Source organism: Lepus europaeus, chromosome 21 (genome assembly GCF_033115175.1).
Source record: "Lepus europaeus isolate LE1 chromosome 21, mLepTim1.pri, whole genome shotgun sequence".
Lineage (NCBI taxonomy): Eukaryota > Metazoa > Chordata > Mammalia > Lagomorpha > Leporidae > Lepus > Lepus europaeus.
The window spans coordinates 13035240-13062979 of record NC_084847.1 but is presented as its reverse complement, the minus strand read 5'-3'; the positions used below and the strand labels follow the sequence as shown (position 1 = coordinate 13062979).

General features: G+C 51.5%; 1 protein-coding gene across 3 annotated transcripts in view; it reads left to right on the top strand.

The window, feature by feature from the left end:
* TMC5 (transmembrane channel like 5) overlaps positions 1–21448 on the top strand; it is a 50078-nt gene extending 28630 nt beyond the window's left edge. For 2 of the 3 annotated variants that reach the window (XM_062180301.1, XM_062180303.1), the window contains 11 exons: positions 464–615; positions 3271–3349; positions 4517–4614; positions 6967–7062; positions 8943–9018; positions 9176–9309; positions 12114–12287; positions 14961–15039; positions 17436–17540; positions 20620–20662; positions 21402–21448. In XM_062180301.1, the coding sequence (XP_062036285.1) occupies positions 464–615; positions 3271–3349; positions 4517–4614; positions 6967–7062; positions 8943–9018; positions 9176–9309; positions 12114–12287; positions 14961–15039; positions 17436–17540; positions 20620–20662; positions 21402–21448 (1083 nt within the window). The remainder of the gene's footprint in view (positions 1–463; positions 616–3270; positions 3350–4516; positions 4615–6966; positions 7063–8942; positions 9019–9175; positions 9310–12113; positions 12288–14960; positions 15040–17435; positions 17541–20619; positions 20663–21401) is intronic. The other variant, XM_062180302.1, reaches the window with a different exon arrangement.
* The last annotated feature ends 6292 nt before the right edge of the window (positions 21449–27740 follow it).

The window sequence follows — 27740 nt, the reverse complement described above, 5'->3', positions numbered from 1 at the left end:
TCATGCACAGGGGGATGGCGGCAGGGTCGGGCCTTGAAGGAGTGGGTGTGGGAGACAGATCAGTCCACTGGAATCCCTTACCCCAGACCCAGGGGAAGGACGCCTGTCAGAGCAGAAGCCCAGCCAGCTCCACTCCCAGACAAACGCCAGGGTGCTGGGTCCCCCTGGAGGAAGCGCACCTCTCCTGACCTCACACGGTGGAGCCGCTTGGGCTGTAGCAGCGCCTCCTGCCTCTCACTAAGACACTCTGAGGTTCAGATCCGCCGCTTCCTTGCTGGGCAACTGTGACCAGTGTCTCCGCCTCTCTGAGCCTTAGATGGTTCAGCACAGTGCTAAATAGCTTAGTGGTTAAGCCCAGAGGAGCTAGTTCTGGGGTTTTCCCCATCATGGGGGTCTTCTGTGCGAGGCAGAGAAGGGTGTGGCACCCGCTTGGCATCCAGGGTCTCTGTTGTGTCCCCTGCAGTTCCTGAAGAAGCACAGGGACCCCTGGGCGGTGCTGCTGCTGCCCTTCGTGGTGTCTTGCATCAACCTGGTTGTGCCGCGCTTCTACTCCATGTTCAGGCTGGTGGAGAGGTACGAGATGCCGCGGCATGAGGTCTACACGCTCCTGATCCGGTAGGTGTGTCTGCCGCAGCCCACGCCAGCCTCCGTGTCCACAGAGCTGGCCGCAGAGGGATTTCATGCATTGGCAAGGGGTGGGTCAGAGCTGTGACATCTGAAGAGTGCTCAGAAGATGCCACCGTTGAGTGCAAATGCCTTTTGCTCAAAGCCACGGCTTGCCTCTCCCCGTGGCTGCCGGCCTGCTGAGGGTGACCAGAGTTGTCAGGTACCGGATGTACAGATGGGCAGGCAGTGCACTGCACAAGGGTTCTGGCTGAGGACTGTGTGGGGGCTGAAATCCTCCAGTGTCCACATTGGTCAGTCGGTGAGTCCTGGTTCCCCAGGCATCAGCCAGGAGGAAGAGAGGAACTTTTGTCATTAACCCCCTGCCCGGACAGCGATGGCCGGAGTGCCTTCAGCAATTCACTGGCTCGGAGCAGGTGCTTTTTGGTGATTCTCATAAAGGCATCTTTTTTTAAAAAAAGATGTATTTATTTGTTTGAAAGGCAGAGCCACAGAGACACCAAGAGACAGATCTTCCATCCACTGGTTTATTCCTCAAATGGCTGCAATGACCAGGGTTGGGCCAGGCTGAAGCCAGGGGCCTGGAACTCCATCCAGGTCTCTCACATGGTGGCAGGGGCCCAAGCACTGGGACCATCCTCCACTGCCTTCCCAGGCACACTAGCAGGGGGCTGGATCGGAAGTGGAAGCAGCTAGGATTCTAACCAGCTCTGTGATATGGGATGCTGGCATCAGAGGCAATGGCTTGATCCCAATATTGACCCCAAGGCCTCATGTGTTCTAGAAGTAACCCCAGGGATTTGATAAACCAAGCCTGGAACTGCCCGAGGCTGCCCCTCTAGTGTCCTCCCCACTCGTTGTCTGATTGCTTCCTGGTTGTGGTGCTGTTTCTAGCAGTGGGTCCAGCCCTGCAGCCTGAGTTTCTTTACGGATCGTTCCAGAGCTCCTGCCTTACCTTGGGCTCTGAGACCTGGCTCCCACGCTCCAGCCTCCCTCCTTCTTGCTGCTACTGTTCACCTTCATCGGCCTCCTAAGCGTTCATAAATATGCCCCCAACTGGCCGGCGCCGCGGCTCACTAGGCTAATCCTCCGCCTTGCAGCGCCGGCACACTGGGTTCTAGTCCCGGTCGGGGCACCGATCCTGTCCCGGTTGCCCCTCTTCCAGGCCAGCTCTCTGCTGTGGCCCAGGAAGGCAGTGGAGGATGGCCCAAGTGCTTGGGCCCTGCACCCCATGGGAGACCAGGAGAAGCACCTGGCTCCTGCCATCGGATCAGCGCGGTGCGCAGCGCGCCTACCGTGGCGGCCATTGGAGGGTGAACCAACGGCAAAAGGAAGACTTTTCTCTCTGTCTCTCTCACTGTCCACTCTGCCTGTCAAAAAAAAAATATATATATATGCCTCCAACTGTCTACCTCCCCCCACCTGCCCGGGCCTTTTGCCTGGCTGTTCTTCCCACCTGCCTTGCCTCTTGATCTTCTTTGGGCTTCTGCTCCAGTGTAGCCCTCGCAGAGAGCTGCACCCAGTGAAGATAACCACTCTTCTGCTGCATGGCACATGTGCCTCCCACGTCAGAGTGCCCGGGGTCGAGTCCTGGCTCTGCCTCCAGTTCCAGCTTCCTGCTAATACATACCCTGGCGAGGCAGCAGATGGTGGCTCTGCCACCCACACGGGAGAACTCGAGTGAGTTCTGGGCCCCTGGCTTCAGTCTTTCCCAGCCCAAAGGTGCTGCAGGTGTTTGTGGGGGCACCACTGGGTGGACGATTGATCTCGCTGTGTCTCTGCCTTTCAAATAAAATGAAAACAAACACAACAGTTCCCTTTTCTTCCCTGCATTGTCAGCGTCACACCAGGTCCTGACATTTTTATTTGTTTAGCTTCCTCCGCCACAGTTCACGGGTGAGGCTTTGCCATGCTCACAGTGGACACAGTGGGCACTCAAGAATAATTGCTGAATGAATGAATGGGCCAGTCAGTCATTACATCCAATTCATATGAACACTCCAACTGTGATGACCACCTTACCCCCATTATTCCCCCATAGCCCACCCACCAGTCGAGGGTGCTGTGAGGGGAAGAGTTAGGTCTCACGATCACCCACGGCTTTGCATGTTGGGTAAGATGGACACAACATACCAGCTACCTGATGAGAGAGGGATCAAGACTAAGAGGTGCTTATCATGGTGTCTTGGCTCAGCACCCAGCGCATATTGTACTCATTTACTGTGATGATGTAAGTGACTCAGCTAGTGTGGGGACGCAACCAGAGAGTGTCCACCAGAAAGAGTTCAGTTCTTCTGCCATCACGGATGCCCCCCTTGTCTCAGGAGCTTGGGGCACAGAGGTATCTGTCTCCCCTGCGCCACGTGTGCAGTAGGGGTTGGCAGGAGGGTTCTGTTCTCATCAGTCATGAAGAGATCCAGGCTGAGAGAGCAGCCACCTCCTAGATATTTCTGACTGCGTTTCCCAAGGGAAGACAGGGCTGGAGGAGGGGGTGACACAGAGCCGAAGCTTCTACGCTCCGCTGTTCTCCGCCCAAGCACAGGGGCAGGAGTCCCTGCGTCCCCAGGTGTCCCAAAGGAAATATTGGCAGACAGCTGTAGAGCCGGCGTGGGAGTAATGGCTGTCATTTTCTCTTTGGCTGTTTAGAAACATCTTCCTGAAGATGTCGATCATTGGCATTCTGTGTTACTATTGGCTCAACATCGTGGCCCTGTCTGGCGAGGAGGTGAGATTTCCGTGCTGTTCTGGTCTCTCAGTGTTTGATCACAAGGGAGGGAGTAAAGGTCACAAAAATCCGTCAACACTCAACCCCTATTTGGCATTAACTCCTTGTGGGAAGAGACCAGAAGCTCATCTGGGAGGCGTTTCCACAAACAAAAGCTCAGGAAGACCTGGCTGGAGATGAGCTCTGCAGTCCCCTACACTCTCAAAGCCTCAGTTTTCTCTTGCTGACCTTGTTGGGGTGGCCTCTGCTTCTACTGCTAGGTCTACTGCAGAGTAGGAAGGGGCTCCACAGGGACCATTCACCCTTGGCTGATAGCTGTCCTGAGCCCTCAGGCACCTGGAATGCAGGGGCCTCTCTCTAACTCTTTTGTTTTTGGGTCTCAAAAGAACACCGCCTTGGCCAGACTTAAAACATCTTCCAAGAACATTGTACCTTTGCCTTTCTCCCCTAATTATCAAAGAAATTTAAAGCTGGCCCTCCAGTTAGGCTAGTTAGAATAGATACCATGGATCCTTCCATCCGTATGTCCATTTATCCATTCATCCATCTCCCCACATGCCCTCACTATCCATCCATCCGTCCATCCATCCACCCTCTATCTGTCCATCCATCCATCCATCCATCCATCCAATCCATCCCTGGGCTGTGCACTCAAAACTCCTCTCTCCTCCATCCAAATCTAAAAGCTTCTGACCAATCCGCTCATAACTCTGAATCCTCCAAAGGTCGTTGGTCATCATCAGTTTCATGAACTGACTCCACTTTACAGTTTATGCTAGCCTAGAGGCTAAACTTCTAGACCACTTTCTTAAGCCTGGACATGTTAACTGATTTTTGCAATGTCAGTCAAACAAGAAAATAAACATGGAGCCATTGTTAGCCATCACTATCCCCAGCTGTTCTGGAGAAATGGGATCCAGAGGGCAATGGGCAGAGATGTGAGCTTTTAAGAGGGGAGATTACAAGAAGGGAAACTTTGGGCGCACATGGAAAGCAAGGCATATTGGGGGAAGAAGGAGCCTATCAAGAATAAACACTCCTGCAAACAAATCTTGCTGCATTCTGTGGGGAGAGTGGGGGAGAGTGGAGGAGCTTTGGGGGTACAAGGACTCAGTCACATGTGAGGCTACCGCCCCATATCACGTCCTGACTCTTGTTTGCTCCTAGTGTTGGGAAACCCTCATCGGCCAGGAGATCTACCGACTCCTTCTGATGGATTTCTTGTTCTCTTTGGCGGATTCCTTCCTGGGGGAGTTTCTCAGGAGGTAAGGGTGTGCTGGTCGGGAGGCGTAGGTGCCTGGTGCCGGAACCAGAGGGAAACGGAAGGGCCCCTCACTTCCTGAAAGGGGGCATTGTTCCACGTCTGCCTGGTCTGCCTGTCGTGCTTGCAATAGGGTTCTCTTCCGCACTGACTCACTTTCACTGTAACCTGATAGCCCTGTGGTCCTAGAGTTTTTGGTTCACTTGATGCTTTGTAGCTTTCTCTTGAAAAAGAAAAAGCAACAAACACCAGAAATGAAGCTCCAAGATGGAGCTATCTGAAATCTTAGCCACTGAAGATAATTTTGAAACTGGGGTGCTTTGAAAAATTCATGGGCAAATGGAAATAAAAGCTAAGTTGATGTTGGTGTGAGGAATTTTGAGGAATGAGCCTGGTGGTTAAGACACCCACATTCCACATTGGAGCACTTGGTTTTCATTCTTGGCACCAGCTTCTGACTCCAGCTTCCTACCAAGGCAGATCCTGGGAGGCAGCAGTCATGGCTCGGGTGATGGATTCTTGTTACCCACATGGGAGACCTGGATTGCATTCCTGATTCCTGGCTCTGGCCCTAGCCCAGCCCCAACCATTGCAGCCATTTGGGGAGTTGAATCAGTTGCTGAGAGTTCCTTCTCTGTGTCCACCTGCCTATATTTCTGTCACTCTGCCCCTCAAATAAATTTTTTAAAAATTAAGATATTTTGGGGCCAGCACTGTAGCATAGTGGGTACAACTGCTGCCTGCAGTGCCGGCATCCCATATGGGTGCCAGTTTAAGTCTTGGCTACTCCACTTCTGATCCAGCTCTCTGCTAAATGGCCTCGGAGAGCAGCGAAAGATAGCCCAAGTGCTCAGGCCCCTACAACCATGTAGGAGACCCAGAAAAAGCCCCTGGCTTCGGATCAGCCCAACTCCAGCCATTGCAGCCATTTGGGGAATGAACCAGTGAATGAAAGATTTCTCTGTCTCTCTCTGCCTCTGCCTCTCTGTAATTATATCTTCAAATAATTTTTTTTAATTATATTTTAGATCCATTTTAATCCCATCCTTTTTCCCTGTCTGAAAAGGTTTTTTTTTTTTAATAGAAATTTTTTTGATTGACAGCTCTACTTTACGAAGAAATAAGTATGTTCTCAACTTTTCTCAGAGTAAATGGAGAGTTCTCTTTCCTCCTTATGGATTTAGGAAACAGGAGAACTAAGGGCAGACATTTGGCAAAGCATTTAGGACGTCACTTGGGATACTTGTATCCCGTACCAGAAGGCGCGGGTTCGACTCCTAGCTCCGATCCTGACTCCTCCTTCCTGCCAGTGCGCACCCTCGGAGACAGCAGTGATGGCTCAAGTATTTGGGTTCTTGCCGCCCACAAAGGAGACCCAGCTGAAGTTCCACACTCCTGGCTTTGGCCTGGCCCAGCCTGGGATGTTGTGGGCATTTGAGGAGTAAACCAGTGGATGGAAGCTCATTCTCCCTTTCAAATAAATTTTTAAAAATTAAAAAAAAAATAGGGAAACATGGGGGCCGGTGCCATGGTTCACTTGGTTAATCCTCCGCCTGCGGTGCCAGCATCCCATATGGGTGCCGGGTTCTAGTCCCAGCTGCTCCTCTTCCAGTCCAGCTCTCTGCTGTGGCCCAGGAGGGCAGTGGAGGATGGCCCAAGTGCTTGGGCCCCTGCATCCGCATGGGAGACCAGGAGGAAGCACCTGGCTCCTGGCTTCGGATCAGCACAGTGCCGGCTGCTGCGGCCATTTGGGGGCTGAACCAACGGAAGGAAGACTTTTCTCTCTGTCTCTCTGTCTCTGTCTATAACTCTACCTTTCAAATAAAAAAAAAAAACAGGGAAACATTAATTTGATAGCAGCACCTGTAGATTTAAGGGTCTTTGGTTCAACTGTGTTATGAGGCACTGAGTTTGGGCAATGAAAAAGATTCAATAAGCAAGGTATGGAATATACAAGATAACACGGGGCCCCAAGTACTTGAGCTGCCACCTGCTGCCTCCTAGCATGGGCATTAGCAGGGAGCTGGATCAGAAGCAGAGCTGGGACTTGAACCTAGGCACTCTGATTTGGGATACCAGCATCCCAGGCAGTGACCTAACCACTGGGCCAAATGCCCACCCTGCTCTAGAATATTTTAAAGATCATGTCCACAATGCCCTACTTGACTGCATTGTGTTAAAATTTATTTCATCAAAAACATGCTTATATACTTGAACTTTTCAAACATTTGCAAGGGGACTTGTGATTTTTATTCCAAACTGGTGAGGGTCTGCTTTGCCGATTGTCCTGGCCTGGAGGGAGCATTTGAAGGAGGGCATTATAGTTTGGGTACTAACATCAGGTCATTTTTTACAGGATCATTGGGATGCGATTCATCACGAGTCTTGGCTTGCAGGAATTTGACATCGCTAGGAACGTTCTAGAACTGATCTACGCACAAACTCTGGTGTGGTAAGTTGAAGAACTCTGCAGGACACCTTTGCTGGCCACCTCACTGTGGACTGGGAGATCTGTTCTTAAAGCTGTGAGCGTGGTGCCAAATCGGGCCAATCCGAGAGCCCTGAATCCAGCATCTAGGTTATTCCTTTCCTTTGGGGGGGTTTGAGCTCTGCTGATGAGAATCAGCACCCTGCAGCTGTGCTCTGTTCGTTGTACAAGGTGCTTCCTCCAAAAGTCTCCCCAAATTCACATGTTAAAACCCAGTGCCCAGCCGGCGCCATGGCTTAACAGGCTAATTCTCCACCTTGCGGCGCCGGCATACCGGGTTCTAGTCCCAGTCGGGGTGCCGGATTCTATCCTGGTTGCCCCTCTTCCAGGCCAGCTCTCTGCTGTGGCCTGGGAAGGCAGTGGAGGATGGCCCAAGTCCTTGGGCCCTGCACCCCATGGGAGACCAGGAGAAATACCTGGCTCCTGGCTTCGGATCAGCGAGATGCGCCGGCCGCAGCGGCCATTGAAGGGTGAACCAATGGCAAAGGAAGACCTTTCTCTCTGTCTCTCTCTCTCTCTCTCTCACTGTCTACTCTGCCTGTCAAAAAAAAAAAAAAAGAAAAAGAAAAAAAGCACATGACAACAGCTATGCTGAGGATTAAATATGACGATGGATGAAAACGGCTGTGTCAACTCCCATATGCCTTGGAGCTGGAGAGACTTTCATTTTCCAACGCGCTCCAGTTGCCCTGGGAGAGGTGCCGAGTGCAGATAAGTCACCAGGGCCCCTGGGTTTATGTAAGCAATGGCATGGCCTTTTCTCCGGTCGTGGAGGTGATGTATTTGCTCCCTGCCAGGTCACCTGCGAGCAGCTTGGCAGCCGACACTCTCTCACTCACATTATTTCAGCCAGCGGGACAGCTTTGGGCAAGTCGCCCCAGCTCTCTCTAACCCTCAGCTTTCTAACCTCTTGGTGAGAGATGATAGTTTCTGCTCCCAGGATCTTGGAGAGGATTGAGAAAATGTCTGAGCTCTTTGTGAGTGTCTGCCTCAGATGTGTTGTATAAGCACGGATGTTATGACTATGGCTGTCCTTATGAGCATCCTTTAAAATATGTTTGTATTTTTAAAACGTGTAAGACATGCAATCACATGGCTGTATAACCAATCTTCAGGACCTTTCCTTCTTGCAAAACTGAAACTCCAAATTGTAAAACAACCGCACGTTTCCTCCTTCCCTGGCAACGACCCCTCTGCTCCCTGCTTCTCTGAGCCCGACCCCTCCAGATTCCACCCACTGGTGGAGCCAGACGGTATTGAACTTGGTGTGCCTGGCTGATTTCCCACAAGGTTCGCCCCTGTTGCAGCCTTTCCTTTGCACACCTGGACGTAGCATCATGTGCCCATGAACGCCTGGATTGCTTCTGCCTTTGACTCTTATGAACAGCATAGCCATGAACTTGGGCGTGCAGTTATCTCTGCGATCTTGCATAGTTCTTGTGGATATCCACCCAGAGTGGAATTTCTGCATCTCCCATGTTTTGTTTTTTAGAAAACCGATGTAGGTAATTGATCTGACACCAGGTAATAGCTTGACTTACAGATAGATGGCCACCTGCTCCTTGTGCCTTTACCTGCTCTTCCCTCCGGGCAGGTGGCTGTATTCTGTGTCCTCTTCTTCTAAAGACCCCAGTCCTATCAGCTCAGGGCCCACCACAGTGACCATGTTTTAACCTGATTACCAATGTAGAGGCCCTCTCTCTGGGTTCAGTCATGTTCAGAGGTATGCGTGAATCTTGGAGAACACAAATCAGCCTGCAACACCCCCTCTCCTTCCCTCTCCAGCCCCATACCTGCCCCCATCTCTCCCACGGTCTCTGATGCTCACCGTCTCTCCTTCACAGGATTGGAATCTTCTTCTGTCCCCTGCTGCCCTTTATCCAAATGATCACCCTTTTCATCATGTTTTACGTCAAAAATGTGAGTCAGTCTGAAGCTGTGAGCAGTGGGCTTCACCCTGTCCCCCGTGTGACCTGACGTTGGCTGGAGCTGGGGGCCGGGAGGCAGGGGCGTGGCCGGGGTCCCTCTGGCTGCTTGTCTGGCTGTAGACAGCAGGAGACCGCGTCTCTCCCTGCAGATCAGCCTGATGATGAATTTCCAGCCTCCGAGCAAAGCCTGGCGGGCCTCTCAGATGATGACTTTCTTCATCTTCTTGCTCTTTTTCCCGTCTTTCACCGGAGTCCTGTGCACGCTGGCCATCACCATCTGGAGGTAGGAGACGGCGGCCTTGGGCGAGGTTTTAGACGCTGGCTATGTGACCGTTCATTTCAAATGTGGCTTTAGGGATGGGCTATTGACCTGGCAGTTACGATGCTAGTTAGGCCTGTGTTTGAGTCCTGGCCCAGCTCCTGATGCCAGCTTCCTGCTAATGCACACCAGAAGGTGCAAATGATGGCTCAAGGCTCGGCCCTCTGCCACCTACACGGGGGACCCAGCATGAGTTCCAAGCTCCTCACCTCAGTGTGGCTGGCTCCGGCTGTTGCAGGCATCTGGGGAGTAAGTAGATTAATGGGAACTTTGTCTCTTTCTCGCTCTGGCTTTCAAATAAATTAAGTAAAACATTTAAATGTGGGCTTATAATATTGTTCAGGGGTGATGAGGCCAACAGAGCAGCAGACGATTGCCACTGAGAAATGTAGTTGTTGCTCACGGTTCCCAAGAAGAGGGGGCCACTGCTTGGCATGCAGGGCCACACGGAGGAGCCCCAGGGTTGGTCAAGGTCAAGTGGGAAAGGAAGGGAAGGGGAAACCTGGGCAGGAGGTAAGAAACAGGGAAGGTAGAGGAAGCAGGATTTGGACTGGCTACTCTGAATAATTTTAGCCAGCTCTGGAAGGGAGGGGCTGCCCTAAGTGGTGTTGTACCTGGCCTCGGGTATACAAGGGCAGGTGCATGGTGGCCCGGAGTATAAGAGAAGGCAGTAAAGGAGGCAGCTGGAGATGTGGGCCCCGGACTGGCTGGTTTGCCTACAAGAGCCACGTGTTTCAGTCTAACCCTGGGAAAGACAGTCTCTCCAGAGTCGGTGAGGCCTCGGCTGTCAAAGCACCAGACCATAAAGACGTACTCCGTGAAGCACGCAGCCCTCCGTCCCTTGGTAGCCAGCAAATAGTCCAGCCATGGAAGGGAACACGAATTCCAGTCTGGTCACTGCCACCAGGCACCCAGGGTGAGGAGCAGCTTCCTCACGTCTGTCGAGAATGGAAGCGTCTCAGAATGTGCAGAGGCCCGGGCCGGCGCCGCGGCTCAATAGGCTAATCCGGCCGGCGCCGTGGCTCACTAGGTTAATCCTCAGCCTTGCAGCGCCGGCACACCGGGTTCTAGTCCCGGTCGGGGCACCGATCCTGTCCCGGTTGCCCCTCTTCCAGGCCAGCTCTCTGCTGTGGCCAGGGAGTGCAGTGGAGGATGGCCCAAGTGCTTGGGCCCTGCACCCCATGGGAGACCAGAAGAAGCACCTGGCTCCTGCCATCGGATCAGTGCGGTGCGCCGGCCGCAGCGCGCTACCGTGGCGGCCATTGGAGGGTGAACCAACGGCAAAAGGAAGACCTTTCTCTCTGTCTCTCTCTCACTATCCACTCTGCCTGTCAAAAATAAAAAAAATTTAAAAAAAAAATAGGCTAATCCTCCGCCTTGCGGCGCTGGCACACCGGGTTCTAGTCCCGGTTGGGGCACCGATCCTGTCCTGGTTGCCCCTCTTCCAGGCCAGCTCTCTGCTGTGGCCAGGGAGTGCAGTGGAGGATGGCCCAAGTGCTTGGGCCCTGCACCCCATGGGAGACCAGGAGAAGCACCTGGCTCCTGCCATCGGAACAGCGCGGTGCGCCGGCCGCAGCGCGCCTACTGCGGCGGCCATTGGAGGGTGAACCAACGGCAAAAAGGAAGACCTTTCTCTCTGTCTCTCTCTCTCTACTGTCCACTCTGCCTGTCAAAAAAAAAAAAAAAAAAAGAATGTGCAGAGGCCCGTTCCTCCCCGTGGAGAACAGACCTTCACCCAAGCTAGCTGAGAGGCTGTGTCTGACCTGGCTTCCTCCTACCCCAGCCTCACCTCCCTGTGGCTCCACTGTGCTCTGGCCCCATGGCACTTGCTCCATTCCTGGGACCCAGCATCCCCTCCGCACATGGGCACGGTCCTCTCTTGGAAGTGCCCCAGCGCCAGCCCCTCTCTTTGTGTTTCTTAATTCAAGTTCCCAGGGAAGAGAATCTGATTGCCCTCATTCATTTCTTCAAGCCAAGATGTCACAGAAGTCATTGTTTGGCCTTTGGGTTGGCCACTGTTGGATCTGGTGATACGTCTGGTGCAAGGTCTCATTTTCAGAGTGATATGAGCAAAATAGGCAGGTATATTAGATAGGAACAGGGGAGCTGTAAGATTTTTCCACAGTTTCTGCCTCTAGCCTTGCGCTGTAACTCCACCCCCTTACGTGTCAATCCAGTATGCCCACTTTCCCATGATGCACCTGCTTTCCTACAGCAGGAAGGAGAAGATGCCATGATAGCCAGTGGAAGTTAGGCTCCATGTGGAGGCACCATGAAACTCCCAGAAAGCTTCATGCACACTAAACCCCACCCTCTACCCCTGAAGGGGACAGTTGCACATGGGGGTGGCCCCTTTTCTCTTGGTTTCCTGCCACTGTTGCTGGTCCTTCTTTGGCCTCCTCCCCCTTTCTTTTCTCAAAGGCAGCTCTCTGGCCCACTCATGATGGGTATCTCTCCATGTGGGGTTGCCCACACTCTCACGTGAATGTATATTCACTCTCTCGCTTCTAAGTAAATCCTGCTCTCACTCACACACCTTACTTATATCTGTGCTTTGAAGTCTTAGCTCTATGAAGACAAGGACTTGGAATCTAATAATTGGGATTCATATGCCAGCCATGGCTGGGGCAGGAATCCCCTTTGGAAAGACCGTGGGGGTGGAGCAGGCCAGAATCGCTATTTCCAGGTCCAGAGCCCAGAGAGACAGCCTGATTCTAGAATGACTCGGGTGCTGTACTAGGGATGATTCTGCACCCTCGTTCTCCCAGGTTGAAACCCTCCGCCGACTGTGGCCCCTTCCGAGGCCTGCCTTTCTTCATTCACTCCATCTACAGCTGGATCGACACCCTCAGCAGACGGCCTGGCTACCTGTGGGTCGTTTGGATCTATCAGAACCTCATTGGAAGCGTGCACTTCTTCTTCATCCTCACTCTGATTGTGTTGTAAGTGGGGGCGTCTCAGGGAACCAGTAGAGAAAAGCCACAGCTGTTGGGGGAAGCACATTTCACTGACACAAGGCGTGGACAGCCCTGGGGATGTCAGGGTGGCAATGACGGTCATGGCGCAGCTCACTGTCTGATGACCCTAATGTGTACCCCTGGACAGGCAGGATTTTTTTTTTTTTTTTTTTTGGGCAGGCAGAGTTAGACAGTGAGAGAGAGACAGACAGAGAAAAAGGTCTTCCTTCCATTGGTTCACCTCCCAAATGGCCGCTACGGCCGGCGAGCTGCACCGATCCGAAGCCAGGAGCCAGGTGCTTCCTCCTGGTCTCCCATGCGGGTGCAGGGCCCAAGCACTTGGGCCATCCTCCACTGCACTCCCGGGCCACATCAGAGAGCTGGACTGGAAGAGGAGCAACCGGGACAGAACTGGGGCCCCAACCGGGACTAGAACCCGGGGTGCTGGCGCCGCAGGCAAAGGATTAGCCAAATGAGCCGTGGTGCTGGCCAAGGCAGGATTTTTTTTATGTTAGTTAGTATTTTATTTCCCTCCCTCCCTCTCTCCATGTTACACCTCTTGTAAAAGGTGATGTGAGAAGAAAATGAAAACATGGATATGAGAATGCCTAGGACAATCATACGTGCGGTTCTTTCTGAGACAGTGATATGTTAAAATGGTCAAGGCAAGGCCGGCGCCGCGGCTCACTAGGTTAATCCTCCACCTTGCGGTGCCGGTACCCCAGGTTCTAGTCCCGGCGGGGTGCCGGATTCTGTCCTGGTTGCCCCTCTTCCAGGCCAGCCCTCTGCTGTGGCCCGGGAGTGCAGTGGAGGATGGCCCAGGTCCTTGGGCCCTGTACCCCATGGGAGACCAGGAGAAGCACCTGGCTCCTGCCTTCGATCAGCATGGTGCGCCGGCCGCGGCGGCCATTGGAGGGTGAACCAATGGCAAAGGAAGACCTTTCTCTCTGTCTCTCTCTCTCTCTCTCTCACTGTCCACTCTGCCTGTCAAAAAAAAAAAAAAAAAATATATATATATATATATATATATATATATATATATATATATATATAAATGGTCGAGGCATCACTGCTGCTTCGGATACTGTGCTTTCACTTTTGAATTTAAAAAAGATCGACGTGCTGAGAAAGCACCTTTGCTGACGCCGCGCCTGTTTCTCTGTGCGGAGCCGTGGGTTGGGCTTTACGGCGGCCCCCTTCTAGAAGCGTGGCCCCTATGGCGTCTGAGATTGCAGGCTCCTCGTATGGGGACGCAGCTGAAAAGCGCAGACTGTTGGAACAAGCCGACGTAGACCATAGAGCACGCTCTCAGTTTACAGAGATGGAAACATGCAGAGACAGGTTCCGGGCCATGCAGCCTGTTGGGCCAGAGGCTAGACCCTAGGTCTCCCAGCTGGCAGGTGCCTGCCCTCCCACACCCCAGGCTGCCATTGGCCCCCTTAGAGTGATAACTTCTGGTGCTTTGCCCCTTCAAACTCCCAATCCACGGAGTCTGTGCTGTTTTCACTCACACTTCTGACACGTGTGTGTGTGTGTGTGTGTGTGGTTTTCCCCTGCACCAACCAATTCTCCGACTTCCAGGGCACCAACTGAGTGACCTACAGCTCCGTTCCACCCTTGTGCTCTCCACCTGGAGTTAGCATCAGATCCGATGCGTTAAGGAACTGCTTCCATGTCAGAGGCCGACTCGCACGTCCCAGATCATCACCTTGTACTTCTGACCAGCTGGCCTTAACTTCCAGGGTTCCCACTGCCCAGTCCTCGGGTTTGATTAATTTGCTAAAGTGAATCCCAGCACTCAGGAAGGCAGTTTGCTGTTGCCAGTTTATTACAAAGATGCATTTCAGGGGCCCCCAGTGGGAGAGATGCCTGGGACGAGGACTGGGGATGAGTGTGAGGTGGACCCCCCACGCCCTCCCTTGGGCAGGCATCCTTGAAGAAGTCTTTGCTGCCACTGATTAGCTCAATTTCAAGCCCCTCTCTCCTCCCTGTGGTCAGCAGGGGCTGGGGCAGGGGCTGAACTGTCCAGTCCTCTGATCCAGCCTTGGTCCTCCTAGTGAGCAGCCCCTGCCACGATGCTATCTGAGAGTCCTCAGCCACCAGTCATCTCACTGGCACACAAAAGACATTCCCTACTCTGGAGATTGCAAAGGTTTTAGGAGCTCCGTGCCAAGAGCCAGGGACAAAGACCAAGGATGTGTTCATCACATGGGGAGCTTATCAGAAGTGCAGAATCTCGGCTGCGGCCCGGACATGAGCAGCTGCACTTGAGCGGCATCCCAGACACCTGCAGTTTGAATTGCACCGGGCAGATCCTGGAGCCCTGACTGCACATTCAAAGCATGCGCATTTAAGTGATGCTGATGCGTTACAACATCTGGCCCCATGTCCACAGATGCTCAGCTAATTGATTGGAGGAGGAGTCAGGACACAGAGCCCATTTCTACCTTCCAGATGATTCCATGTGCAGCCAAGTGGAACATGCATTTCCCTAGAGATTTTAACCAGTAACTCACCCTGACATGACTTTCTGGGGACACATCTGGGACAAAATCCATTTGCAAGCAAATATTCTACTTCCTTTGCACCCCGCTGAAAGTCAAAACCTGCAAAGCATTGGCAAGAGCGCCTGTCATTCACTTATGTCTCCTCTTCCAGAATCATCACCTATCTTTACTGGCAAATCACAGAAGGAAGAAAGATAATGATCAGGCTTCTCCATGAGCAGATTATCAACGTAAGTCCTGTTGGATTCCTGGTATAACCTTCCCACTTTATAACAGACATCGTCAAAGATTTGTTTGTTTATTCTAACTTTAAAGGCAGAATTACAGAGAGAGCACAAGAGGCAGGGGGGAGGGAGGGAGGGAGGGAGAGAAAGAGAGAGATCTTCCATCTGATGATGGTTCATTCCTCAAATGACTGCAATGGCTGAGACTGGGCAAGGCTGAATCCACAAGTGGCATGGGCCAAATGACTTGGGCCATCCTCCTCTGCTTTCCCAGGCACACCAGCTGGGAGCTGAATCGGAAGCAGGGCAGCCAGAACTCGAACTGGCTCTCGTATATGGGATGCCGGTATTGCAGGTGGTGGCTTAACCAGCTGCTCCACAATGCCAGCCCCTGTAATGAACATTTTCAAAATGCTACAATGGAGGGAGTAATAAGAGGATCCCCCTTCTCCATAGCACCCGGCAATCCTTACCAAACACCAGCAGTCATATACTCTTTTTTTAAAAAAAGATTTATTTATTTGAAAGTCAGAGTTACACAGAGAAAGGAGAAGCAGAGAGAGAGAGAGAGAGAGAGAGGTCTTCAATCCAATGGTTCATTCCCCAATTGGCCCCAACTGTGTCAGTCCAAAGCCAGGATCCAGGAGCTTCCTCCAGGTCTCCCACGTGGGTGCAGGGGCCCAAGGACTTGGGCCATCTTCTACTGCTATCCCAGGCCATAGCAGAGAGCTGGATGGGAAGTGGAGCAGCCGGGACTAGAACCGGTGCTCATATAGGATGCCAGCACCTCAAGCCAGGGCGTTAACCTGCTGCACCACAGCGCCGGCCCCCGGTCATATACTCTTATTTCATCTACACTATCTCTTCCCTGCAGATCTCTTGATTATTTGAAATCAAATCTTGGGCTTTATATTATCTTTTGATCTGCTAAAACTTTCATATGCAGCTTTATGAGGTAAAGACTTTTTAAAAATCATGACCACCATGTCAGTATCAGGCCTAAAAGAAAACGTATCAATAATTCACTACCTATTTGCAGTAGTCAGTCAGGGTTCATATTTCCCAGATTGTCCCATTCATCGCCTTTACAGTCAAAGCAGGATCAGAAGAAAGGGCCACACACTGCATTTGGTTGCTATGCTAATTGTATGTTGATCCTTTTCTTCCCTTTTTATTGTTGAAGAAGTCAGGTCTTCCCACATTTGACACATCCCTGAGTTATGACCCAGCTAGTTTAGTGTGTTTTTTCTTTTCTTTTTCCCCTTTGTATTTCCTGTAAACTGGTGGTGAGACCTGGAAACTTTGATTAAATCCAGATTCACCTCTTTTAGGCAGAATGCGTCTAGGTAAATCTGTCGCCTTCTCTGCAGGTGAGGCTGTCTCTCTTCCTGTGATGCTGAGAGTGCTCGGTGGGGCCAGGTTTTGTTAGCCTGATCCATGCACTCCACGCCCCCATTCCCTTTGCCTAATGAATTCAGCAGCCTTCCGAAAGAAAGCATTGCCTGGAAGACGCATGGATCTCATTGGGGATTACAACCTAGCAACTTCTGATTCTGTAATTCCTCCTGCGTTTATTAGCTAGATTTCTATTTAAAAAAGAATTTTTGCTCTTTAAATCTTTACCTTGAAGTGGAATTCATAAAGGAAAGGCAAGGTCAGTGATTCTTTCCTTGGATTCACATTTTCAGAATGCTGAGATGGTGTTTACAGACCACAGTCTGAGCACAGGGTGCTTATTGCAACTGGGTTCCCTTTTCTTCTAAATCTCAACATAACTGTAGCGTGAGAGCTGGCATCTATGAGCATGAGAAAGCTGGCATCTGTGAGTATGAGAAGACTCCTTCAGATCACAGATAATTTGAGCTGGTCTTTCTGGAATGCGAAGAAAGGGTATTGGTTCCTTTTTGCTCTTTCTTTCCTTGTCCCCAGAAGCATCACCAGTATATTTCTGATGCAGAGTTATGAATCATTTGGGCAAGTTTTAGGAAGAGCTCAACATGGGAGAGATTTGTTCTAATGCCTGGAGTTGTAGGGGCAGTGGCAGGTGTACTGGGGAGATAGTTGGATGGCGTTTATTTGAAGGCAGCGTACCAATGGACCACGAAGGCAGGGGCGCTGTCCCCAGAAGAACCCAGACAGTGGAGTGGAAGTCGCTTCTGGCAACAGGCTAGAGCAAGTGCCGCTCAGGCCTGAGAGAGGAATCGCTTTAGAGGAGAACGTGGCAATGCAGGAGGCTCTGCTGGGCCCTTGGCTTCGCTGTGCAGTGTTCCTTCTCTTTTATCAGGAGCAAATACGGCCACGGTCTCCAAAGGACGTCTGGATGCTTCTGGCCACCAGTTGCTTCTCAACCGCACACTGTTGTTCATCCGTCATGTTTTGATTTTTTTTTTTTTTTTTTGCAGGAAGGCAAAGATAAAATGTTTCTGATCGACAAGTTGATCAAACTGCAGGATGCAGAGAAGAGAGCAAACCCCAGCTCACTGGTACTGGAAAGGAGAGAGGTGGAGGTGAGGCCAGGGGCTGCCTTGGGAACCCGCGGGACCCACGCTTGTTTCCTTGTGCCAAGGGCATCAGGGAGCTAGCAGACACTGAGCTCTTGGGGTCACATAAGGACCCCTTTCTCTCCAGGTTGAAGCATTTCTGTGTTTTTTTAAATTGAAAACATTCATCCGTCTAACACTTCCCACGCCTGGCCTTGTTCTCAGTGCTGGGATATTGGGAACAAAATCAAGCCTCTGCCCTCATGGGGTTCACATGCTGGTTTTATGGAGTTCAGTAACATGGAAGTAAATCCCACTGAGAAGACAAGTACCCTGAAACCTCACTGTACTATATTTTTAAAAATTTATTACAGAGAGAGAGGGGAGAGAAGGGAGGGATGGAGGGAGGGATGGAGGAGGAGAGAGAGAGGAGGGGAGGGGAGGGCAGGGGGGAGAGGAGAGGAGAAAGAGAATCTTCCATCCACTGGTTCATTCCCCAAATGGCCACAATGGCCAGGGCTGGGCCAGGCAGGAGCCAGGAGCTTCATCCAGGTCTCCTATATGAGTGCAGGTGCCCAAGTACCCGGACCATCCTCTGCTGCTTTCCCAGGTCATTAGCAGGATTGGAAATGGAGCAGCTGAGGCACAAACCAGTGCCCATATGGGATACTGACACTGCAGGCAGAGGCTTAGCCTTCTAAGCCATGGTGCACTATCAGTGCTTTCGTGTGTGGCCTTCAAAGATTTTTCCTCCCAGGCATCTGCAAACATAACCACATTTACTCACACATTAAATTATTTATTCATGGAGCCGGTGCTATGGTGTAGAATCTTTTTTTTTAAAGATTTTATTTATCTGAGAGGCAGAATTACAGACAGAAAGAGGCAGACACAGAAAGAGGTCTTCTGTCCACTGGTTCACTCCCCAGATGGCTGCAATGGCTGGAGCTGAGCTGATCTGAAGCCATGAGCCGGGAGCTTCTTCCGAGTCTCCCATGCAGGTTCAGGGGCCCAAGGACTTGGGCCATCTTCTACTGCTTTCCCGGGCCACAGCAGAGAGTTGATTCGGAAGAGGAGCAGCAAGGATATGAACCGGCACCCATATGGGATGCTGGCATTGCAGGCAGAGGCTTAGCCCACTATGCCACAGCACCGTCCCCAATAAATCTTTAAAAATTATGTATATATTACAAAAATTGAGCTATATTGTACAATAGTATCATAACTCCCCCATTCCCTGTTAGTGCAGTGTCTGAGATGTTATTTCATTCCACACGGATTTGGATTGTTCCTGGGCTCTTGAACTATTAATAGCAGTAGGTAATGAAATATTAGTGCTATGATTATGTTAGGCGAGTATTTCTGCCACAGGGCACGTGCGAGTACACAATAATGCTAATAGATACAGTATTGCTATAGCACACTCCTAAAGAGATTTCACCAGTTTCATTCCTACCAAGAGGGTACAAGGGTGCCTGAAACCCTGCCCTAAGTTGAAAGCCCTTGTGGCTTCCTTGGTGTCCTGGGAAACACGAGTAAACAGTCAATGCACCCTAACTCCAGCACCACTGGGAGTCGGAGGTTGCGGTCTGGCAGAAGAGACTGCCATCTACTTTACTGTCCCTGCAAACGAATAGCACCAGCAGGATTTACGTAAGGCGTCTGGAGACCCCGCTCCAAATCCTTTGAGGCCGGGGACCATGTCTGTCACCTGGTGTCCTCCGCCCCTAATACAAGGGTGTTTCAAAAAGTTCGGGGATAAAAAGGAAAGTTTATTTTGGTGCAAAAACTTTGAAATCCCTGTAGATGAGGTGTCTTCAAAGCAGTAGTGCAGAGTGTACATTATGAAAAACTATGTATGGATTTCAAATTTTTTTTGCACTAAGATAAACTTACCTTTTACTTGCATTTTTCCATGAACTTTGTGAGGTAGCCTCATATATGACCCAGTATTCTATAAATGTTCACGAAATATCAGTGGGATAAGTGAGTGAATGAAAGATGGAATCTTTGTTCCTGGAAAACAAAAATGATTGCTATTTCTATGAATGAGCCTTGGTCTTTTTTTTTTTTTTTATTTACTTATTTGACAGGTAGAATTAGACAGTGAGAGAGAGAGAGAGAGAGAGAAAGGTCTTCCTTCTGTTGGTTCACCCCCTAAATGGCCGCTACGGCCAGCACTGCACCGATCCGAAGCCAGGAGCCAGGTGCTTCCTTCTGGCCTCCCATGCAGGTGCAGGGCCCAAGCACTTGGGCCATCCTACACTGTCCTCCTGGGCCACAGCAGAGAGCTGGCCTGGAAGAGGAACAGCCAGCACAGAATCTGGCGCCCATATGGGATGCTGGCGCCGCAGGCAGAGGATTGGCCAAGTGAGCCACGGTGCCAGCCCCTGAGCCTTGGTCTTAATCTGTCACTCCCCTGCTTTTTTTTTTTTTTTTTTTTTTTTTGAGAGACAGAGACATCTACTGATTCACTCCCCAGATGCACGCAACAGCCTGGCTGGGAGCTGGGTACTCAATCCTGGTCTCCCACATTGGATGGCAGGGACCCAACTACTTGAGCCATCACCTGCTGCCTCCTAGGGTCTGCACTGGCTCTGAATCTGGAATCAACAGCTAGGACCAGGAATCAAACCCAGGTACTCTCATATGGGATGGAGGCATCTGAACTACTAGTCCAAACCCCTACCCCACAATCCCTTAATTTAAAAATGTGATAGGGAGACCAGCATTTAGCCTGGGGTAAAGCCCTTGCTAAGACGCCTGCCTCCCATGTCAGAGCACCTGGCCCTCAGCCCGCGTTCCAGCTCTGACTTCATGCAGACCCTGGGAGGGAGCTGTGGTGACTCCAGTGATAGGGTTCCTGCCAGCTGTCCCAGAAACCTGAATCCAATTCCTGGCTCCGGCTTCAACCCAGCGCAAGCCTGCCCCGGTGGGTATATGGGTAGTGAGCCAGGGAATGAGAGCTCGCTCTCTGTCTCTCTGCTTCTGGAAAACAACAACAGCAGAACTAAACAGTAGGGTGTTCACAGATCTTCCCAGCTAGACAGGAAGCCGCAGGCCCTGCAGTCATTGTGATGCGGCTGCCCGTTCTCTTGTCTTCCAGCAGCAAGGTCCTTTGCACTTTGGGGAGCATGAAGCTACTCCTGGTGAGTAACCCACCTCTCACCGGACACACCATGGATCTCTCCAGGTGATACTGCCCAGGACCGAGGGTCAGAATCGCTGGTGCATCGTTGCTCTGTCCATTGCAAAACCAGTGTGAATTGTGTTTGGCAAAAAGCAAGAATAATTCTTGTTTTTAGGCCGTGTCTGACACAGGAGCTCACGACAGCACCAGAACCTGGTCCGTTTCTGTTCACTTCTTTCCTGTGTTAGTTCCTTCTGCAAACAGGCTCTTCCTACCCCCTGGGAGGCGGCCTTATCAACTTCTTGTGTCTTCTCAGAGTCACTGTGTAGGGAAAGAGTGGGGTCCCGGAGCCTCCTATTAAGTGTTTTCTTGGATCTGATTGGGGATGTTCCCATCTGTGATCCAGTCACTATCGCTGTGAAATTTCCCTGGTCAGCTCGGAGTCACTTCCCTGGTCTGCAGACCCCAGGGACTAAGAGTAGGGAAGAGCGGGTGCCCAGAAATACCTGGGGCTGATCCCAGAGGGGAGTGAATGCTGGGGAGGGAAGGGGCCAGCCCATTGGGCTTTTGGGTGTTACATTTTCTGCTAGCATCCGATGGTGCAGGTTCAAGGTTGAAGAGAACAGAAACGGCCAAGGAGGAGGCAAGGAAGCTGTGAGAAGTCGTGGGATGGTGAAGGACCATGTGGTCGCTCTGCTGCAGCGAAGGGGCCAGGTGTGCGTGTCCACATTAACTTCTCTTTCCTGTGTCAAACCCAGACCTGCGATACAGGCGGTCCGTTCAAGAAGACAGTACAAAGGCGTGATGGCTGTTGCGGTAGGCGGACGCCAATCAACAACTTCTTTGTGACACCTGAGCCTTTGGGGGTTTCCCAGAAGGGGGGGGGGGTCCCAGCCTTTAGCCAGGAGCAGACACTGACCACGTAGTAAACACCGAGGAAAACTGGGCATTCCCTGTTCTGTTTTACTCCTGGATTGCTGAGTTTTCAAAACAAAATATTTGGAGTTTTCCAATAAAGACTGTTGTACTATACTGAGGCTAGCTTACAAAGACCTGGGACAGAGGTAGCCTGGGAATGATGGATTTTATCTCCGAGAGATGTGTGCACAAGGGACTGTTCCTTGGGATTCTCGCCTCCCAGATCTGGCAAAGGTTTAGAAACCGGTGCTGAGAAAGGTGATTCCCTCTCAATAAACATGGGATCTGCAATCAGATTTCATGCAACCTGTGAACTGTGGAACCTGCGTTTGTTTGTGACTTTGAACTAGAACTGTCCCCGTGTCACTCAAAGGTCTCCTCTCTCTGCTCTATGGCTTGTGAAGTCATAAGCCTTTGGGGTTGGACTGGGGTGGGGGTGGCGTGGGACCCCGCCCCTCGGAGGGTTTATGCATGGCCATCCGTGCCTTGTGTTGAACCAAATGTGAAACCAGCTGTGATGTGTGGAATAAATGTTGTGTACATGTACATGTAATGCATATATGTGTGTATATGTATCGTGTCTCGGCCTTTTGGCGGAGATCAAGTGTGTGTGTATGTTTTTTGAAAGGTTTGCCAGGTGATTCACAAGGCATCTGACTATCCTTAAAATGGAAGGGTTTGGGCAGGCGTCTGGTGCAGTGGGCTCAGCTTCCGCTTGGCCTGCCAGCATCCCCCATAAGAGCCGGTTCAAGGGGCCGGTGAGATGGTATAGTGGGTAAAGCTGCCTTCTGCAGTGCTGGCATCCCACAGGGATGCTGGTTCGTGTCCCTGCTGCTCCTCTTCTGTTCCAGCTCTCTGCTATGGCCTGAGAAAGCAGTGGAAGATGGCCCAGGTCCTTGGGCCCCTGTACCCACATGGGAGACCCAGAAGAAGCTCCTGGCTCCTGGCTTCAGATCGGCCCAGCTCCGACTGTTGCAGCCATCTGTGGAGTGAACTGGTGGATGGAATATCTCTCTCTCTCTCTCCCTCTCTCTCTCTCTCCCTCTCTCTCTACCTCTCTGTAACTCTTAAATAAATCTTTAAAAAAAAGAAAAACTTAAAAAAAAAAAAAAAAGACCCAGTTCAAATCCAGGCTGCTCCACTTCCGATCCAGCTCCTTGCTAATGTGCCTCCGAAAGTAGTGGAAGATGGCCCAAGCGCTTGAGTCCCTGCACCCATGTGGGAGACCAAGCTGGAGTTTCAGGCTTGTGGTTTCTCCCTGGCCCAACCCCAGCCATTGTAGCCATTTGGGAGTGAATCAGTGAATACAAGATCTCCCTCCCCTTCCCCCTGTCTCCCTCTTTCACCTCCTCTTTCTCTTTTTTACTTTCCCTTTCAAATAAATAGTAAATCTTTATAACTGTGGGGTCTAGTAGAATGGTCAATTACCACTTAAGGGACACTGTCCACTTCAGTAAGCACTGTTGCGAAGTCTCATTGGAACTGAATTCAGAAAGCATTTAAATGTGTTCAAAACACACTCGACCAGTGCTCGGCGGTCGGTTCAGTTTGTCCTTTACTTACTGATTGTGGTCCTCTTTTATCTGAGGTTTTGATATTCCGGGCTTCCGTTACCCTCGGTTAACTGCAGTCTAAGGACATTAAATTGAAAACTCCCAAAATGAACAGTTGATAGGTTTAGCATCGTGATGACGTCCCATGCCACCCCGGCCAGTCTTGCCCGTGATGTGAAAGCTCCCCTTGTCCAGTGGCTCCACGCTGTATCTGCTACCTGCTCATGAGCCACATGGCTGCCTCTGTTATCAGAGCTTGTGAGCAAGGCACCCCTGTTTAACTTAACAGCAGGCCCAAAGCACAGGAGCAGTGGTGCAAAGGAGACCTCAGGGCGTACGTAAGACGTGGGAGGGAGAGGAACTCGGATCTCACTGGCAGTGCTGCAGGGCGTAGAGAAAAATGTAGCACATCTAGGGTTCAGTCCTTGGTTTCAGGTATCCACCAGGGGTGTTGGGGTGTCTTCCCTGGAGATAAGAGGTTGGAACTGCTGTATTCATTAATTAACCCCATCAACCTGACTTCTTTTTTAAAGGAAGATCTATTTATTTATTTAAAAGAAAGAGAGATCCATCTTCCATGTGCAGTTTCATTCCCCAAAATGGCTTCATTTTGAGCTGGGGCTGGACTAGGTTGAAGCCAGAAGGTTAGGACTCCATCTTGGTTCCCAGCATGGGTGGCAGTGGTTCAAGCTCTTAGGCCATTGTCCACTGGTTTCCCAGGATCAAAAGCAGGAGCTGGATGAGAACTGGCACTCCAATATGGGATGCCAGCCTCACAGGTGGTGGTGTAACCTGCTGTACCATGCCACCAGCTCCCACCAACGTGAGTTCTTTTGTTATTTATTTATTTATTTTTTGACAGGCAGAGTGGACAGTGAGAGAGAGAGACAGAGAGAAAGGTCTTCCTTTTGCCATTGGTTCACCCTCCAATGGCTGCCGCGGTAGCGCGCTGCAGCCAGCGCACCGCACTGTTCCGATGGCAGGAGCCAGGTGCTTCTCCTGGTCTCCCATGGGGTGCAGGACCCAAGGACTTGGGCCATCCTCCACTGCACTCCCGGGCTACAGCAGAGAGCTGGCCTGGAAGAGGGGCAACCGGGACAGGATCGGTGCCCCGACAGGGACTAGAACCCGGTGTGCCGGCGCCGCAAGGCGGAGGATTAGCCTAGTGAGCCGCGGTGCCGGCCCAGTTCTTTTGTTATTATCTTTGCTAGTGGTTGCTAGTAGTGTTCATTCATTCAACAAATACGGGCCAGGTGGGGATGAATCACTGTGCTGTCTAGCACAGTGATTTAGTCAGGAGCTTCACACTGTGCTTGCGACAGGTGTCTGGAGGAGCAGCCCAGGGCATTGTCCTGGGATCAGTAAAGGAGCCCTTGGCATTGAGGTTTGAAGCAATTCCGTGCCCCGCCCTCTGTCAGCCCAGTACTGCTTGTGCTGATCTGGCTCCCACACTGCAGCACGAGTTCCTCACTCACCGGAAGTGAAGTGATTACATCTGGGTGCTCCTTTCACCTCCATCCCTATCTCCACTTCGGCGCAGCTTCTGCTCCTCCTGGGTGCATAAATGCGGTAGGAAGATCTAGTCTGTGGGTTGCATGCATACATGTGGATCGGAGTAGGATGTTTTACCACTTGACCTTGCGATAGGGGATGCATTAGTTTGCTAGGACTGACATAAGGAAGTACCATAGTCTAGATGTCTTAACCCAGACGTTTTTTATACAGTTAAAAAAATATTTATTTGAAAGGTAGAAGGAGAGAGAGAGAGAGAGAGAGAGAGAGAGAGAGAGAGAGAGAGAGAGAGAGAATGGCCACACTGGCAGGGACTGGGCCAGGCAGAAGCCAAGAGAGCCTGGAACTCCATCTGGGTCTCCCACATGGGTGGCAGAGACCCAAGCACTTGGGCCATCTTCTGCTTCTTTCCCAAGTGCCTGCTCAGAGAGCTTCCTGGGAAGGGGAGCAGCCAGGACTTGAACTGGCATCCCGAGATGGGATGCTGGCACCACAGGCAGCGGCTTAACCTGCTGTGCTACGGCACTGAGCTCCCTCTCCTACAGTGTTGAGGGCTGGAAGTCCAAGGTTAAGGTGTCAGCAGGGCCGTTTGTTCTGAGGCCCCTCGCTGTGGCCTTCCTGTGTATTCTTGCACCTCTGATGTCCCTTCACATCAGATACCCTCCTCTTAGAAGACACTGGTCAGGTTGGACTAGGGACTCCCTGATGTAATTGTGTGCTTATAAAAATTATCCCCAAGTTACAGCTCCATCCTGAAATACTAGGGGTTAGGGCTTCAACATAGGAAGTTTGCAGTAGACAACTCTGTCCGCACCAGGGGAGGATGGTGCCAGCCAGCCCTGCCCAAGCCCTGCAGAGCCCGTTAGGCAGCAGAGCATTCCGAATCACGCAGGGAGCTGTGCGTGTCAGCTTGTAGTTACTATAATAAAGCACCTGACCTGGGCTTTGTGGAGAGGCCGAGAACCCAAGTGGCTGGATGCAGGCTCCGGCGAGGGCCCCACAGCAGATGGTGGGAGCCTGTGCAGGAACAGGTGATCATGTTGAGAACTAGAGGGCAGAGAGCTCTGTGGCCAGGCCTGGTCCTTCTGTAAGCCTCTCCCGAGAGCTACTTTTTTTTGTTGTTTTTAAAGATTTTATTTATTTATTTGAGAGGCAGAACTGCAGACAGAGAGGGGGAGAGAGAGAGAGAAAGGTCTTTCATCTGCTGGTTCACTCCCCAGGCCTATCCGAAGCCAGGAGCCAGGAGCTTCTTCCAGGTCTCCCACATGCGTGCAGGGGCCCAAGCACTTGGGCCTTCTTCCACTGCTTTCCCAGGCCACAGCAGAGAGTGGACTGGAAGAGGAGCAGCCGGGACTAGAACCAGTGTCCATATGGGATCCTGGTGCTGCAGGCGAGGGCTTAGTCTGCTATGCCACAGCGCCAGGCCCAAAACGACACCTCTTTAGAACTTCTTTGGGATCTGCCCCTTCAGTGGCTGCGGTGAATGGGCCGTTCATTCCTTATGAGGCGAGGAGATGGTGATTTGGGGTGATGTTCAATTACAAAAGGAACAACTAAAAATAGCACGGGACTTGCGTAGGTTGTCCTAAGTTTGAAGTGAGGACAGTGGATAAGAGTTAAGCTCACCAATAGAGCGTGCCTTCAGAATGGTAGCATGTAACAGTTCCTCCCTAAATTCTCCAAGTTAGAACTTTTCCACAGCACTGACCTCTGATCAACCTTGAGATAGCACCCAGAGGGAGGCGCTCAGGTGTGGAGCAGGGCCCCAGGCTTGGCTCCGGGTGCACCTGTAGAGGGCTCACACCTAAGCCCTGAGCAGTGCTCCTGTCCCTCCCCTCCCAGTGGTTTTCCAGCCCAAGTCACCTGCAGATCCGACAGAAGGCAGACTGCCACTTGTGGGGTCGGAAGCGGGACCCAGAGAACATTTCTCACAAGTGCCGCGGATCTGAGGACCGCTGGGCAGTGTGGTTTGCAGACGATTCCACAGTTCTTCCTTATTTTGTCATCGAAACAGTGGTGTTACACTGTTCACGTGTTTTCTTCCTCATTCGAGCCATTGCTATGACACTTAGGGCACATGCTGTGACTTCCAGCCACGTGACAGATGACAAAGACTCAGGCGCACACAGTTACAGCCACCCCTTGTCTAAGGTATCAGAGCGTGCAGGTGACGGCATTGGGGGCGCTGGCTCTCCCCAAAGCCTGTCGGCTCTGTTTCTCTAGGCGTGGGGTTCTCCCACTCCAGTGTGCGCCGGAAGTCCAGGTGGGCACGCAGGCGGCACTTCCGAGGCAGTGGTCCCCCATGGGGCTGGAGAGCTGCTTCTAGCACGGCCCCTGGGTGCTGGTGTTGAGTCAATGTCAGAGAGGAGACGGGGAAGGAGAGGCACGGGGCCGAGACTCAACCTCTTCTTAATGTTGGGTAGGTTCTGCTGATGGTTAGATTTTAAGCATCAAGTTGGGTAGTAGAACAAATGAGGCCAGTCGTCTTTAGTATGTTTGATGGAGAAAGTCACACAACCTTGCTGTACACTCCCAGGAACCAAACCTCCGAGCTAACATGGGGTGAGGGGTTGTTTGAAACAAGTCATTGACCCTTCCTGGCCCTCAAAGCTGGGGTTTACTGTCCAGTTGAGGCCTAGCCCTGGCCCTAATATAGGAAATTGCAGGTGTAATTTTTTTAAAGATTTTATTTATTTTATTTGAGAGTTAGAGTTACAGACAGTGAGAGGGAGAGACAGAGAGAAAGGTCTTCCTTCCATTGGTTCACTCCCCAAATGGCCTTAATGGCTGGAACTGCGCCGATTTGAAGCCAGGAGCCAGGAGCTTCTTCCTGGTCTCCAACATGGTTGCAGGGGCCCAAGGACTTGGGCCATCTTCTCCTGCTTTCCCAGGCCACAGCAGAGAGCTGGACTGGAAGTGGAGCAGCCAGGACTAGAACTAGGCCCCATATGGGATGCTGGCGCCACAGGCGGAGGATTAACCTACTGCATCATGGTGCCAACCCCAGGTGTAATTTAAAAAAAGAAAAACTTACTTTATTTATTTGAAATGTAGAGGGAGAGATTTTTCATTTGCTGGCTTACTCCCAAAGCCAGGAGCCCAGAACCCCATCTG